This window comes from Gadus chalcogrammus, chromosome 4 (genome assembly GCF_026213295.1).
Source record: "Gadus chalcogrammus isolate NIFS_2021 chromosome 4, NIFS_Gcha_1.0, whole genome shotgun sequence".
In the NCBI taxonomy this organism is placed as follows: Eukaryota; Metazoa; Chordata; class Actinopteri; order Gadiformes; family Gadidae; genus Gadus; species Gadus chalcogrammus.
The window spans coordinates 2311051-2327522 of NC_079415.1; the positions used below are offsets into that span (position 1 = coordinate 2311051).

The 16472-nt window shown below is 43.8% G+C and overlaps 3 protein-coding genes across 3 annotated transcripts; 2 read left to right on the forward strand and 1 right to left on the reverse strand.

The window, feature by feature from the left end:
- Positions 1 to 1311: 1311 nt before the first annotated feature.
- On the forward strand, positions 1312 to 3709 carry LOC130380415 (toll-like receptor 2). Its single transcript, XM_056587606.1, has 3 exons — positions 1312 to 1348; positions 2905 to 2987; positions 3431 to 3709. Exons 1-3 carry the CDS (start codon positions 1312 to 1314, stop codon positions 3707 to 3709), a joined length of 399 nt encoding a protein of 132 aa, XP_056443581.1.
- An 835-nt stretch (positions 3710 to 4544) lies between these two features.
- On the forward strand, positions 4545 to 7233 carry LOC130381814 (toll-like receptor 2). Its single transcript, XM_056589595.1, has 2 exons — positions 4545 to 4599; positions 4753 to 7233. Exons 1-2 carry the CDS (start codon positions 4586 to 4588, stop codon positions 7226 to 7228), a joined length of 2490 nt encoding a protein of 829 aa, XP_056445570.1. The 5' UTR covers positions 4545 to 4585; the 3' UTR covers positions 7229 to 7233.
- Positions 7234 to 12452: 5219 nt separating this feature from the next.
- Positions 12453 to 15557, reverse strand: LOC130381813 (toll-like receptor 2). The gene is made up of 2 exons (XM_056589593.1): positions 15502 to 15557; positions 12453 to 15379 (listed from the first exon to the last, which is right to left on the reverse strand). Exons 1-2 carry the CDS (start codon positions 15513 to 15515, stop codon positions 12904 to 12906), a joined length of 2490 nt encoding a protein of 829 aa, XP_056445568.1. The 5' UTR covers positions 15516 to 15557; the 3' UTR covers positions 12453 to 12903.
- Positions 15558 to 16472: the final 915 nt, after the last annotated feature.

Consider the following 16472-nt stretch of genomic DNA (forward strand, 5'->3'; position numbering starts at 1 on the left):
ATGTTGCACACTTTGTTATTTGGATAACCGTTCTGCTGTTGGTGTCATGGCGCATAACACGTCGGTTCTATGACGTCTCTGGTATTTCCACAACAAGACTGTAGTTCGGGTTATCTCAGCCATGGTTGAGAAGGAATTGGGGGAAAGGAATTTTGGCTTTGACTCCCTGAGGTACATGAACCACGACATGGAGGAGAAAGGGATTTTTGTCCGCGATTGTCTCCCTCTTGATCCCTGCTTCCCGCTGCCCACTGCCGAGGGACCACCGCCTCCTGCAGCAGGCAGCAGGCAGCGCCGAGGTGGTGCCTAAGCGCTGCCTGCTGCCGAGGCGGTGGTCCCTCGGCAGCTAGGCTTCGGCGGGAGACAATCGCAGTCAACAATCTCGGGCAATAATCCCTTTCTCCTCCATGTCGTGGGTCAGTCTACTTCAGATTGATGTTGACGTGGAAGAACTGGAGACGTCGCAGAACCCGACGCAGTCGTTTGAGGTTCATAATATCGTCTGGAGGCCGTTACAGCTTTTGGCCGTGATAGTATGTATGATATGATATAGATATCTATTTATAATATGATAATATTTAGATATAGAGCTCCAGGACTCCTGCGTGTTCTAGAATATTTACAGAACAGGGCCAAAGGCTGTGTGCTCCTCGGTATGCGATACATCCACTGTAAACAGGGCGCATTGTACTGTGTCCGCAAGCTGCTCAGGGCCACACCCCCACCATCCTCCTTGACCTACCTCTCTCCTCCTCATTTGCATTAAAGCTACAGACACCGAAACGGCTCGTTTGGGGAAAGCTCAATGTGCGACTGGCTCGTAGTGGCTGTTATTCTACACCACGGCTGAATTTCGGGAACGTCTTCAATTACTGTGTTAGGGCCCCACTAATATCTATATTAAAGCATCCATAAAGTAGCATGCCATGGGACCTTTAATCGATTTCTGTCAAATGTTAACAGACCTTTCCTTAGACCTGAGATTTTTTGGAGAGTATGCTAGAACTTCCTTAGAATTCACTAGAATTTAGAATAGATAACATTAAATTGGATAAGATAGAGTAAGATAAGATTCAAATACATTTTTATTTGATTCATCAGATGACATAAGATTGGATAAGATGAGTCTAGATGAGTCCAAATAAACAAATAAGACACATCAATAAAAAAGTGAAATAATAATAACGCTTTTAAGTGTCTGCGGTTATTGATTCATTTATCATTGCTCATAGTGCTTCTTTGTCGAGTATCTTAAGAAATTAATCGGCTACATTCAAAGCCAATAATTATTGACCTGTGTTGTAGGACTCGATGGAACCTCCTCACAGTGTGACCATCAGTGTGGATGGCAATGGTTCAGGCTAAATTTTGTCAAATTCAACAACAATCATGCTTGCATACATCTTCTTTGATTTTCCATTTTATTTCATTTCCATTTTCTTACTTTTTAATTACGTTCATCTGTATTATTATTTTTAACCAAAAGCCCCACTAGGGACATGGGTCTTAAATTAGCATTTGGCTAGAAACACTATGACGCAAACATCAGATGTCTGTCTCTCGCTTGTAATTCAAATAAAGTAATGTTGCCTATTGGAGTGTTGACTCCCTGCCAAAATGGTTCCTTGCTTTCTTCCTTGTTTGTACAACTTCCACTGTACACCTTTAAAGGGGTAATATGTTCCCCTTTGTCTGCATGGCTGCCTAATATGCATATCATGTATTAGGAACACATAAGAGCAGAAAGGCTACATTTTATTAGATTAGTCTCACCTGATGATTAGAGATTTAACAGGAAGTGAATCTGTGAGCGACAATTGTGAAAGTTTAGGACTTCTGCAGCTATTATGAGAACTGAAAGGAGGTCTAAAAAAACACCTCTGATTCCAAATGGTATAGATCCAGGTGGGACAATTCCTAAACAATATACGAAAAGAATAATGATGCTTGTAATTTCTCTTTGCACAAAGCACCTGGAACAAATCATTTCCCACCGGGGATCAATAAAGTTTTCTGATTCTGATTCTGATTAACATACATATTTGTTTATTATTTAAGTTGGGACCCCCATTGGCTTGGGGGCCCTTAACAGTCTTCTATGTATCTCATAGTGAGAAACAGTCCTGCTTCATTCCGGGCAGACCAACTACAGTTCCTCTTATTGTCCAGCTTCAAGGACCAATCAGATGACACTCCATCGCCTAGCAACCGATCAGTTCCCTCACGGCGGGTAGCCGTATGGGAAACGCATCAGGATTGGAGCATGCCCATTATTGTGACATGGAATCACGAGACACTGTGATAAATGAGCCACACAATTTTTTACCGCGTTCCCAATTGAAACAATTGAAACCATTTCATCACACAAGTGGTCATGGTTATTCCAAATCTATGACTGTTCCGCAATGATGTGGAGGGAAGTGGGCTATAGTGTTTGTCTGAAAAAGCTGACAAAGTTGGAATCCAGACAAACACACACACACACAAAAAAAACACAACCACAAAAAAAAAACAGCCATAAAGAGATTTATAAACAAGCTCACATACCGCATGTAACAATTTCTCTCTCTCTCTCTCTCTCTCTCTCTCTCTCTCTCTCTCTCTCTCTCTCTCTCTCTCTCTCTCTCTCTCTCTCTCTCTCTCTCTCTCTCTCTCTCTCTCTCTCTCTCTCTCTCTCTCTCTCTCTCTCTCAGAAACACACACACACACACACACACACACACACACACACACACACACACACACACACACACACACACACACACACACACACACACACACACACACACACACACCCCCCCCCCCCGGCCCGGGCCAATTAAGGACATGCAGAGCACCTGAGGAACAGGTGGAGAAGCAGGGCTTCAACAGCCTGCTTCTCCACTCCTTCGGGGCTCTCCCAGCCCTGGAGCTCCTGTACGGAGAGACTGGTCCTCGTGGGTGACGGGATTCCACCCACGGGGGATAGGGCCGTCGATTCCTCCCAGGTTTTTTTCGTTGTTATATTATTTAAAGTATGAGACTTTGTTTGATTTTGGATTAAACATGCCTTTTTGGCTTTTGCCCAGCAAAGTTGTGTCCTGTTTCCGGAGGTGGTGGTCCGCACACCGTGCCGGGTTACCACAACACACACAAACACACCCAAACACACACCCTATGATTTACCCAGTTCAAATGTATTCATAATGAAGCTGTTACATTCTGAATGAAACATGCCCTATATACACATATGAGCCAATACAATAGATTATATACGTATATACACACACACTAGAGATTTATAGTGTTTTTAGTTTATTATTCAATGTTACGCATAATTTAGTCTTGAATTGCAGTCAACTGCGTGGAGGCGAGCTACAAGACGCTGTTTGTGCTGTCCAACCACTTTGTGCAGAGTGAATGGTGTAACTACGAACTCTTCTTTGCCCAGCATAGAGCTATTGACGCCCAGCAAGACTCCCTGGTCTTCATCCTGTTGGAGCCTATTCCGACCAACTCTCTGCCCAAGAAGTTCTTGAAACTGAGGAGATTGCTGATGCAGCAGACGTACCTGGAGTGGCCCATGGATGAGCGAAAGCAGCAGGTGTTCTGGGTCAACCTCAGGTCTATGCTACAGGTGGCGGACCACCGGATCCTGAAGGATATGGCCCTAGAGTTAGCCCAAAGCGCTTCTCTGATCCCAGACGATTTGGATCCTTTGTTAAAATGATGACTTCAAAATTAAAATTGTGTTTGTCCCTTTCAAAGATAAATATTTTTTTCATTTGAACTATGATTGCCTAAATGAAACTCGACAAAACTGATCAATTACAGTATTTTTTTCTGTATATATTTCTGGTAAAACTTACTTCCTTTTTAGTTAAAGTACTGCATTACTTTTGATTGCTTTTGAATATATTCGATACATTTTTTTCATTTGTATGTTTGTTATTAATGTAAGCGTCTCGACCCAGTGTCCAAATAGAGAAATGCACGCCATTGCATAGCGTGGTTTAATAGGATATTGTTAACAAATGTACCGACGATGTAGCCTACATATGAAGTTTATTAAAACATGTATCTATGCAAATGTGTGTATAAAGACACAGCCTTTGCGATATCTGAAGCTGTTAATTCTCATTTTGCATTTCAATAAAGAACTATTAAATCAGACAGTGTCTTCGGCCCTGACGGTTTGGTCTACAATACCCACATTGCGTGGGTAACATGAAATGCTCAAAAGTAAAGGAGGACGGGTCCTGGGATTCTCCTGGAAAGAAATAACAGACTACTACTTAACTGTAGTTTGACTTTCAACGATTTAAACGTCTTAAGCAAACCAGCTGATGTATTAAGGTCTATCAGATAAAACATTTTTAAATAGGCTTCAACGCATGCATACTAAATCCAAATACAAAGGAAAGCAGAAATTAATTTTCAGCTAAAGAGGAATTGCTCAATGTTCACAAAAGAAAAAAGGAAATAAGCTGATGGCAATTAATTGTCACACCTCGTTATAAAACGGGAGATATGAATCCGTTCCTTCCCATAGCACCAACGAAAGACTTTGTAGCTGTTTCTTGTATGGTTTTCTGATCCATGAGATATGGCCATAAAAAGGTAAGCTGAGGAAATGATGGAGGAAATTAGGAAATTATTTACACGGGTTTCCAATGCTATTTGGGGGTGCAAATATTAATACAAAGTTCATTTGTTAAGTATTCTGATACAATAATTATTAACTGTTCACCGACTTCTTTTTATAATTTACAGTGTGCAAGTATTATTGCTATTATGGACAACAGTTCTCTTGTCTTGGAGGACCTTCTGCCTGGCCGAGGTGATAGAGGACCAAGGGTATGCATCGTGCGTCACTTCCAGACGACGAGTTCAGAACCTCTCCGGTCAGAATCTTACCAATGTTCCTTTGGATCTGAATAATGAGACACAGTACTTGGACATTTCTTACAACCCCCTAGTGGAACTGCAAGTAGCTCCCTTCCAAAGACTCTCACAACTCTGCTTCCTGAAGGCTACCAGCTGTGGTCTGAGGCTGATAAATCCTGGCGTGTTCTGCCATACCCCAAAACTGGAATTCCTGAACATATCTAACAATTTGTTAGAAAACATCCCTGATCTATCGTTGCCACTGCTGAAGATCCTTGACTTGGCTGGCAACCAATATGACAGCTATCAATTACCGGCCACATTTGAGACGTTGGCAAATCTGTCTGTCCTTTACTTGGGAAGTGTAAATGCTTTACAAGTGGACTTCAATGATTTTGATTCCCTCTCGGATGGCTCATTGCATCATCTCATCCTTGGAGGAGGTGTTGAGTGGCAACGGTACGATCGTGGTTCTCTCGCAAAGATGAAATCCCTCCAGAAGATAACACTCAAAGTGCCTTTTTGTGAGAACCTTGATTTATTTGAAAACCTGCTGGAAGATGTGAACGAAACGCAAACAACCGATTTAGAGTTGGTCAACGTACTTCCTGACCTCTGCAATGTGACCGGGGACCCTTTCAGGACCCTGAGAACCATGCCACTGGTAAAAAATGTAACCATTGTAAACACTTGGACTAACAGCAGTTTCATGGTAATGTTTTTAAAGAATGTTTTTCTTTCGAATGTTAGAATGATTACATTTGCAAACATAACCTACAGCGAAGATACACCTGATGGATTTAAGTTCCCCACTCTGAATCACACAATGGTCTTAAGTTCGGTTATATTTGATAGCGTTAAACATTACCAATACAAATACCCCATTATAGAAATTAGTGTGGACATGTTTTCCAAGATGGACTATTTGAAGGTATCAGGCTCAAAAATAAACACTGTACCATACAACCTTATCTCCTCCTTGCCGTCCCTGGCAACGCTGGACCTCTCAAACAACGTACTGACTGAAACAGGTTTCTGGCCGTCTATATGCTCCCATACTTCGGTGTTCCCCAAACTAAGGCACCTCTCTTTGAGCAAAAACCGCTTTGTTGACCTTTCCTTCATCGCTCAGCAGACCCACCAGATGAAGTACCTGGAATCTCTAGACTTGAGTTTCAACTCCATTGTTTTGGATAAACCGTGCTTTTGGCCGATCCACATCACATCACTGAGCCTGAGCAACAACAACCTGGGCAACAAAGTATTTTCCTTCCTGTCCCAGTATTTACAGCAAATTGACCTGTCAAAGACAGACATCACCGCCCTAACACAAGAAGACCTTTTGCAATTTCCCATGTTGACCCACCTTTTCCTGAGCTCCAACAGCATTAAGGTCATCCCTACGGATCTATCACCCACCTTGGTCAGTCTGTACATAGACCAGAATTATATTACATCCGTCTCCCGGGAGTCTCTGGCGGGTCTTCCAAGTCTCCGGACTCTGAAAGCTGGAGACAACCCCTTTGTCTGCTCCTGTGACTCCTATTGGTTCATAACTACTCTGAACAAATCCTTGCTGCCCGACTGGCCCTTGGATTATACCTGCAGCACTCCCCCATCTGTGGCTGACCTGCCGATGTCCGAGTACAGAACCAGCAGGATGTCCTGTGAGGCCTGGCTTCAGGCTGCCGTGGCGTTGCCCGTGACGATGCTCATCGTGCTGGCCCTTTGCTCTGCGTTCTACGCCTGTGACGGAGTGTGGTACACCAAGATGCTGTGGGTGTGGATCCGCGTGAAGAGGAGAGGCCAGAAGCAGGCCAACCTGCTGAACAACACAACGTTTCGGTACCACTCGTTCATCTCCTACAGCCACCAAGACTCCGCCTGGGTGGAGAGCAAGCTGGTGCCGTCCCTGGAAGGGGCCGGACTCTCCCTGTGCATCCACGAGCGAGACTTTGTGCCCGGCCAGTGGATCGTGGACAACATCATCAACTGCGTGGAGGCGAGCTACAAGACGCTGTTTGTGCTGTCCAACCACTTTGTGCAGAGTGAATGGTGTAACTACGAACTCTTCTTTGCCCAGCATAGAGCTATTGACGCCCAGCAAGACTCCCTGGTCTTCATCCTGTTGGAGCCTATTCCGACCAACTCTCTGCCCAAGAAGTTCTTGAAACTGAGGAGATTGCTGATGCAGCAGACGTACCTGGAGTGGCCTAAGGATGAGCGAAAGCAGCAGGTGTTCTGGGTCAACCTCAGGTCTATGCTTCAGGTGGCGGACCACCGGATCCTGAAGGATATGGCCCTAGAGTTAACCCAAAGCGCTTCTCTGATCCCAGACGATTTGGTTCCTTTGTTAAAATGATGACTGCAGTCTAAAGTGAAAAATGTGTGTGTCCCTTTCAAAGGGACACACAAAAAAAAAAAAAAAAAATTTTTTTTTTAACTATGATTGCCTAAATGAAACTCGACAAAACTGATCAATTGCAGTATTTTTTCTGTATATATTTCTGGTAAAACTTTCTTTAGTTTTCGTTTCAGTACTGCATTACTTTTGATTTCTGTTGATTGTAATCGATAATATTTTTCCTTCTATGTTTTTTATGAAAGTAAATGTCTCCACCCAGTGTCCATATAGAGAAACGCACGCCATTGCATGGCGTTTTTCAATAGGACATTGTTAAAAAATATACAGATGATGTAGCCTACATATGATATTTCATATTCATGAGAACATGTATCTATGCAAATGTTTGTATAAAGACAAGTCCTTTGTGATATCCAAAGATGTTAATTCTCATTTCGTATTTCAATAAAGAACTTTTAAATCAAACACCCCTGACAGTTTGGACTACAATACCCACATCGTGCCTCTCTATAAACCACCCGCATAGTTTATACAACAACAAAAAAGGACGTGTTGTCAAACGTTGTCAACGCTCCTTGCTTTAAACTTGACAGTGTGTCAACTATGCATAGTGTCGGTCGGGGTCGGCAAGTAAGTTTGGCCCCGGGCCAAAAAAATTCCAGCCAATATTTGGCGGGCCAGAAGGTTATCAAAGGCTAGTTCAAGGAATTGACGAATGAAAATGCATCTGGAACTGCGACGCAGGCCCGTCAGTTGGCTTAGTCATATGCCACACACTAGATTACTCTATAAAGACGTACATATAAACAAGGGTATGCCCAAATCACGTAAATGTCATGCCTGATCATGTTATGAGGCAGTTGTCAACCTGGTTCTGCAGCGGAGCCTGCAGGTAAAAGTGTCCGTAGAAAGGGTCTCATTGTATGCCAAGGCCACGCGTAAAGCCGCTCCTCCTTTCCTGTCTATGCTGTGTTACGTATTTTAAGAACACAAGCTGTATTTCCCTCACTTAACCACTAGGGAGTAGGACCAAACATATAAGAAGCTGCATTACCCTCACATAGCCACAAGGGGAGCAAGACCTTATTGAAGGCTGCTCCACCACAGAAGGCATCACCTTTAATTAGGTGAAGAAGCCGAAGCCATTACGGCCACGCCCACTGCATAGGCCACGCCCACTTGACGTCCTCTATCGGAGGACGTCAAGTGAACAGGCCAGAGTTCAATAGGTAGACGGCACGGAGAGACCACGGGCCTTAGCCCGGGGGCTTGAAGTAGATCACGGTATTTTCCTCTCACACGTGTTAGATTAAATTCCCTCCGTATAGCTTCACTTACCATGCCGAAACATGCCGACGACTTTATAATAAATGAAGTGAGTTCAAAGCAACCCGGGATTGGACAACTTTCTTCGAGAATACTCAATAGCTGGAGAGAGGGCAGTTGTGCACCTAAAAAAGCAGCATCCGCTCTTGAAACAAAACACACAACCCCACACACACCACGGCGGGTGCTGACTGACCGCGCACACACGCACACACACGCTGTAACACACACACACACACACACACACACACACACACACACACACACACACACACACACACACACACACACACACACACACGCTGTAACACACACACACACGCACCATGGCGGGTGCTGACTGACTCACACAAACCTCCGTTCCCAGCCTACTCATCGTTAGAAGAGCTGTAGGCGAAGTAGCCTCATCAGCGACTCTGCTTGTGTTAAACATCAAAGTCTCCGAGCTTGGCGTCTTAAATCTTTTGTGTAGGCCTACTTTTGCCAACAGCTCCTACCTTTCTCTACTCGCAGTATCACACAAAAATAGTAATGTCTGATCCCAATGATTGTTGTATAGGCCATAGAGGGGTGTTCAGTTTAATTTAATATTGCATAGTTTCCAATAACTCCCGCTCAGCCCCTCGCAGCTTACGCGTGACCGTGACGAGTGTGTCTCTAACCTCGCGGGAGTAGTAGCCGGATTTGATACATTTAAATAAAAAACAAAATAAAGTTGATTGAATAATATTCGATATTCAAAATGTAAAAAAAAAAATCAAAGAAATCTAAATAATCATATAACTTCTGAATAATCTGGCGGGCAAGATATTGTAGCGTCACAGGGTTTGGGAGGAAGGGGCGGGCCGTCTGAGAGGGGGTCCCTGGGGGTTTCCTTCCGGGCGGGAGTTTGGGGTGTTGTGCTTTCCGGTTGAGCTGCGCCTGTTGGTCCGTGTGTGGAATCTAATAAACCTGATATCAACGTACTTCGCTCACTACCTCGCCTGTGGTCATTACAATATTATGTCTGGCGGGCCAGTCATGGTCCGCGGGCCGCCAGTTGCCGACCACTGGGCCTCGTTTCCCGATAACGATGGATCCACGCTTGTACGATCATTCTCACGTTGGATCTTGCGAACCATCGTAAATTTCTTTGGAGCGTTCCCCGAAACTCCTCTTAACATGAACGCGCGTGCACTGCACGACGTTCATAGGATTGTTACTGTCCACTGACACGGTGCCGAAATGGACTCTGTAGGAGGGGGAGACACAGGAATGTCGCAGGAAAATGGGGTTAAAAAGGGTTAAAATATCTCCCCATCAAGGCCAACAGCAGTGTATCCTACGAAAAAAATTGACTACAATAATATGAATGCTACAAATATTAAAACACAATTAATTAGGCCTAGGCCGACATCAGTCCTAATCCCGAACGTGCGTACATTTGTTCAAGGCATTTTCCCCCCTGGAATAATTCCACATTACAAAAATCAAAAATAGCTTGTGGGACAACTACATTTATCTTCATGTGGTGAAACACATGAAGATAAATGCTTTTCTCAGCAAAGAGAGCAGACTTTATCTGATTCCGCATGAGGTTTCATTGATTGGCGCGCACTCTCTAGTGTAGAATCTTTGGAGTAAACATAAAAAATGCAGCGTTCCCTTCATTCATTGTCATTCAAACGCAGAGGCTGGGCATTGACACACGGCTATTGCTGAGCCGATAGCCGTCACGTCACTCTGGAATTGATTGAATATACAACACCAATCTAAAATCCATCCGCGCTTGGTTCCCGATGATCTCCGAAGTGAAGTGCTGCTCTCAGGAAGATCCGGGTGCAGCAGCGTCCACGGCGGCTCCGGCGATAACAGGAGGCTGGACCAAGAACGTTACCTGCAGGTAAAACGACACCGACAGCAAAATGACACCGTGTCCGAAGGGCTTCGTCGTTGTCTATCCTTTAAAAGCTAAACGCCCGGGGTGCGGCCGTGGGCTGGCGGCTGACAGCGCTCATATCTTGAGCCCAGGGCCCCGTTTCCCGAAAGCATCGTTAGCCTTAAGGCAACGGTGTGGGCTTGCCTTTAGTGGTTCGTGAATTTCGTCGTACGAGCATCGTACTGGTTTCACACCGTTTCCCGAAAGCATCGTTGGTAACGAACGTCGTGAAAAAGTTCGTAGCTAAAGAGAGCTCCAGGGGCACTCGTAGGGTGCTAACAACATTGTTGTTACTTTAGCCTCAGTGGAGTCGCCAGCTGGACATTCCGTGGTATTGGATGTGTTTTATTAAAACACATCCAATACCACGGAATGTCCAGCTGGAGCAATTCCGCAGTAGGTACCCCAAAAACAGTGGTTACCGCCGGTAAACGCCACGTCACAAGGCATATACTAAAATCAAATGATTCCATTTCTCTTGTGTGGGAGGTCGCTTTCGTGCTGCACTTGTTGTTTCCATCTGTTTTTAATTCAACCATCGTTGTTAAAATGTCCACATATTGATCAATGACAGAAGACATACTGTAGGCCTACATGAATCATTCTGAGACCAGCAGGTATCGGAGAATTTCTGCATGCGTTTTTTGTTGCGATAATTTCCATTAAGCACTGTAGGCGCTTCGGTGAGGCTGTGAGGAGTTCACTATTTATTGGACCGTGTCTAGACAGTTACGAACATCCCTGACCATAGTTAATCGCGTTTGTAGCCTACGCTCAGACGTGAACTCATCATTGCGTGCGTCTTCATTCATAAAAAAAAAAAGAATCGTTCGGGAGTATGCAAATTATTCTAAAGAGGTCTAGAGTCTGTGCGCAGCCCCGCCTTTTCCAGTGAACCAAGAAAGCCTGCACCGTGAATAACGGGTGATTTTACCCCCTCACTCACAATATGGGCAGGATCTAGACCAAGCTCTCCTAATCGGGTCAGCAATTGCCGTGTGTCAATGCCCAGCCACTGCGTTCGAATGATAATGAATGAATGGAACGTTGCATTTTTAATGTTTACACCAAAGACTCTAGACTAGAGAGTGCGCGCCAATCAACGAAACCTAATGCGGAATCAGATAAAGTCTGCCCTCTTTGCTGCGAAAAGCCTGTTTCAGCACATGAAGATAAATGTAGTTGTCACACAATGTATTTTTGATTTTTGTAATTTGTAATTATTTCAGTGGGGAAAAATGCTGTGAAAAAATACACGCACAGGGCATTCAGGATTAGAACTGATAAAGCATATGTCGGCCTAGGCCTAATCAATTGTGTTTTAATATTTGTAGCATTCATATTATTAATGTCTATTCTTTTCGTGGGATACTCTGGTGTTGGCCTTGATGGGGAGATATTTTAACCCTTTTTAACCCTATTTTCCTGTGACATTCCTGCGTCTTCACCTCCTACAGAGCCCATCTCAGCACGGTGTCAGTGGACAGTTACAAGGCTACGAATGTCGTTAGAGCAGTGCACGTGTGTTCATGTTAAGAGGAGTTTCACGAAACGCTCCAAAGAAATTTTACGAAGGTTCGTAAGATCCTTCGTGAGAACGATGGTACGAGCTTGGATCCATCGTTATCGGGAAACGGGGCCCAGCTGTGCTGTGGTGTGTGTTGCTGTGTTGTTTTGTTGTGAAGCGTCGGGCAGAAGGGAAAGTGCTGTGTGTGTCTCCCCGGAGGGTTGATAAGAGTTAAAGTACCCCTCTGGTGTGGGCACACTGGTAATGGTTGACACTGACGAGCAAGCTAAAAACAACAAACAATGTTATCTGGTACCCACCCGAAGCGTTCTGTGTCCCACCATCTCGGTTCATCCTCCTACACTATAACACAGTTGACACACTTGTCAAGTTTAAAGCAAGGAGCATTGACCACGTTTGACAACACTTCCTTTTTTGGTGTTTTGTAAACTATGCAGGCAGTAGAGACCTGAAGACACTGATTTAAAAGTTCTTTATTGAAATGCGAAATGAGAATTAACAGCTTCGGATATCGCAAAGGCTGCGTCTTTATGCACACATTTACATAGATAGATGTTTTCGTAAATTTCATATGTAGGCTACGTCGACTGTATATTTTTTTAAAATATCCTATTGCACCACGCGATGCAATGGCGTGCATTTCTCTATATTGACACTGAGTGGAGACATTTACTTTCGTAACAAACATAGGAAAGAAAAATATTGATGAATACAATCAACAGAAATCAAAAGTAATGCAGTACTTAAACTAAAAAGAAAGTAAGTTTTACCAGAAATATGTACGGAAAAAATACTTTAATTGATCAGTTTTGTCGAGTTTCATTCAGGCAATCATAGTTAAAATGTAAAACATTTATCTTTTAATGGGCCACACACAATTTTCATTTTGGACTGCAGTCATCATTTTAACAAAGGAACCAAATCGTGTGGGATCAGAGAAGCGCTTTGGGTTAACTCTAGGGCCATGTCCTTCAGGATCCGGTGGTCCGCCACCTGTAGCATAGACCTGAGGTTGACCCAGAACACCTGCTGCTTTCGCTCATCCATGGGCCACTCCAGGTACGTCTGCTGCATCAGCAATCTCCTCAGTTTCAAGAACTTCTTGGGCAGAGAGTTGGTCGGAATAGGCTCCAACAGGATGAAGACCAGGGAGTCTTGCTGGGCGTCAATAGCTCTATGCTGGGCAAAGAAGAGTTCGTAGTTGCACCATTCACTCTGCACAAAGTGGTTGGACAGCACAAACAGTGTCTTGTAGCTCTCCTCCACACAGTTGATGATGTTATCCACGATCCACTGGCCGGGCACAAAGTCTCGCTCGTGGATGCACAGGGAGATTCCGGCCCCTTCCAGGGACGGCACCAGCTTGCTCTCCACCCAGGCGGAGTCTTGGTGGCTGTAGGAGATGAACGAGTGGTACCGAAACGTCGTGTTGTTCAGCAGGTTGGCCTGCTTCTGGCCTCTCCTCTTCACGCGGATCCACATCCACAGCATCTTGGTGTACCACACTCCGTCACAGGCGTAGAACGCAGAGCAAAGGGCCAGCACGATGAGCATCGTCACGGGCAACGCCACGGCAGCCTGAAGCCAGGCCTCACAGGACATCCTGCTGGTTCTGTACTCGGACATCGGCAGGTCAGCCACAGATGGGGGAGTGCTGCAGGTATAATCCAAGGGCCAGTCGGGCAGCAAGGATTTGTTCAGAGCAGTCATGAACCAATAGGAGTCACAGGAGCAGACAAAGGGGTTGTCTCCAGCTTTCAGAGTCCTGAGACTTGGAAGACCCGCCAGAGACTCCCGGGAGATGGATGTCATGGAATTCTGATCTATGTACAGACTGACCAAGGTGGGGGATAGATCCGTAGGGATGACCTTAATGCTGTTGAAGCTCAGGAAAAGGTGTGTCAACATGGGAAATTGCAAAAGGTCTTCTTCTGTCAGGGCGGTGATGCCTGTCTTTGACAGGTCAATTCGCTGTAAATACTCGGACAGGAAGGAAAATACTTTGTTGCCCAGGTTGTTGTTGCTCAGGCTCAGCGATGTGATGTGGATGGGCCAAAAGCACGGTTTATCCAAAAAAATGGAGTTGAAACTCAAGTCAAAAGATTCCAGGTACTTCATCTGGTGGGTGTGCTGAGCGATGAAGGAAAGGTCAACGAAGCGGTTTTTGCTCAAAGAGAGGTGCCTTAGTTTGGGAAACACCGAGGTATAGGAGCACCCAGACCACCAGAACCCTGTGTCAGACAGTAGGTTGTTCGAGAGGTCCAGGGTTTCCAGGGACGGCAAGGAGGACATAACCTTGCAAGGTACAATGTTCATTCCTGTGCCTGAGAACTTTAAATAGTCCATCTTGGAAAACATGTCCACACTAATTTCAATAGAGGGGTATCTGTATTGGTAATGATTTACTCCATCAAATATAAGGGACCGTAGGACGATGGTGTGATTCAGAGTGGGGAACCTAAATCCTTCAGCTGTATCTTCATTGTAGGTTACGTTTACAAATGTAAGTGTTCGAACATTGGAAAGTAGAACATTCTTCAAAAATAACACAAAGAAACTGCTGTTAATCCAAGTGTTTACAATGGTGAAATCCTTTATGAGTGGCATCGCTCTCAGGCTCCTAAAAGGGTCCCCGGTCACATTGCAGAGGTCAGGAAGTACGTTGACCAACTCTAAATCGGTTGTTTGCGTTTCATTCACATCTTCCAGCAGGTTTTCAAATAAATCAAAGTTCTCACAAAAAGGCACTTTGAGGGTTATCTTCTGGAGGGATTTCATCTTCGCAAGAGAACCTTGATCGTACCGTTGCCACTCAACACCTCCTCCAAGGATGAGATGTTTCAACGAGCTATCCGAGAGGGAATCAAAATCATTGAAGTCCACTTGTAAAGCATTTTCACTTCCCAAATAAAGGGCGGACAGATTTGCCAACGTCTGAAAAGTGGCCGGTAATTGATAGCTGCCATATTGGTTGCCGGCCAAGTCCAGGATCTTAAGCAGTGGCAGTGATAGATCAGGGATATGATCTAACAAATTGTTAGATATGTTCAGGAATTTCAGTTTCGGGGTATGAACGAATAAGCCAGGATTTATTACCGTCAGACCACAGCTGGTAGCCTTCAGGAAGCAGAGTTGTGAGAGTCTTTGGAAGGGGGCTGCCTGCAGTTTCACAAGGGGGTTGTGAGAAATGTCAAGGGACTGCGTCTCATTATTCAGATCCAAAGGAACATTGGTAACATTCTGACCGGAGAGGTTCTTATCTCGTCGACTGGAAGTGACACACGATGCATGCCCTTGGTCCTCTATCAGCTCGGCCAGGCAGAGGGTCCTCCATGACAAGAGAGCTGTTGTCCATAATAGCAATGCTACTCGCACACTGTAGACATAAAAAGAAGTCGGTGAACTGTTAATCATTATTGTAGCAGAATACTTAACAAATTAACTTTGGATTAATATTTGCACCACCAAATTTCATCATAGTTAAAAAAGTACTTTTACCTTTTCATGGCCATATCTACTAGATCCCAGAAGCATACACAATGTCTCAGGTTAGTGCTTTGGGAGGGAGTGAATTTATATCTTCCCTTTTTTAAATGTGCACAAAACACCCTTTTGGCTCATTTCCCTTTTCCTTTGTTAACATTGAGCAATTCATCTTAAATTGGGCTGCAAAGAAACGTTTAAGATTTCCCAGATTTGTGCATTCCTTTGTATGCTATTTAATGAGGTTGATGGATTGGTTAGAAACAAACGTAAAAGCTATTGGATAAGGATTAAAGGGCATGAAAAAATGACGAAAGAAGTCAAAGAAAAAAAATTATTAGCAGTGATTCAACAACATTATACAAAATTAAGCAATATCAATATACAGTATATTTATTGTGTAATGTAGAATATTATAATTTATTTCTCATTTGAACTTCAAAATGAGATGTATTTACATCATGAATAAACTTAATCTATTTCTTTCAAATGTTAAAAGACCTTTCCTTAGAAATAAGATCTTTTGGAGAATATGCTAGAATTTAGAATAGATTACATTTAATTGGATAAGATAGAATAAGATAAGATTCAAATACATTTTTATTTGATTAATCAGATTACATGAGATTGTCTAGATGAGTCAAAATAAACAAATATCAATAAAAAAGTGAATAATAATAATCACACTTTTAAAGGGTAATTCCGGTGTTAAATGGATTTGGAACATGTTTTGTATGATAACGAGTTGAAACATTCGTATTGGAGCACAAAAAACGCATATTGACGCTTTCTTCAGTTGGCTGTTTTTAGCCGATTCTATCAAAACGCTATAAACTTGTGACGATGGGGGCACTGGTTATGGTAAAAACGAAATCGCTATTTTAAACCAGTTAAAAGGCTAAAAGTAGCCCGACACTTCTTTGATAGTATAATAAGGGTCTTAACATATGAAACGATGCATTGAGAACTTTGTAAGTGTACAGATT

Coding starts and splice junctions, on each gene's coding strand:
- LOC130380415 (XM_056587606.1), top strand. CDS start 1,312: ATGGAACCTCCTCACAGTGTGACCATCAGTGTGGATG. Junction 1,349..2,904: donor TGTGACCATCAGTGTGGATG/GCAATGGTTCAG, acceptor GGCTCTCCCAGC/CCTGGAGCTCCTGTACGGAG. Junction 2,988..3,430: donor GGGCCGTCGATTCCTCCCAG/GTTTTTTTCGTT, acceptor TTCTTTGCCCAG/CATAGAGCTATTGACGCCCA.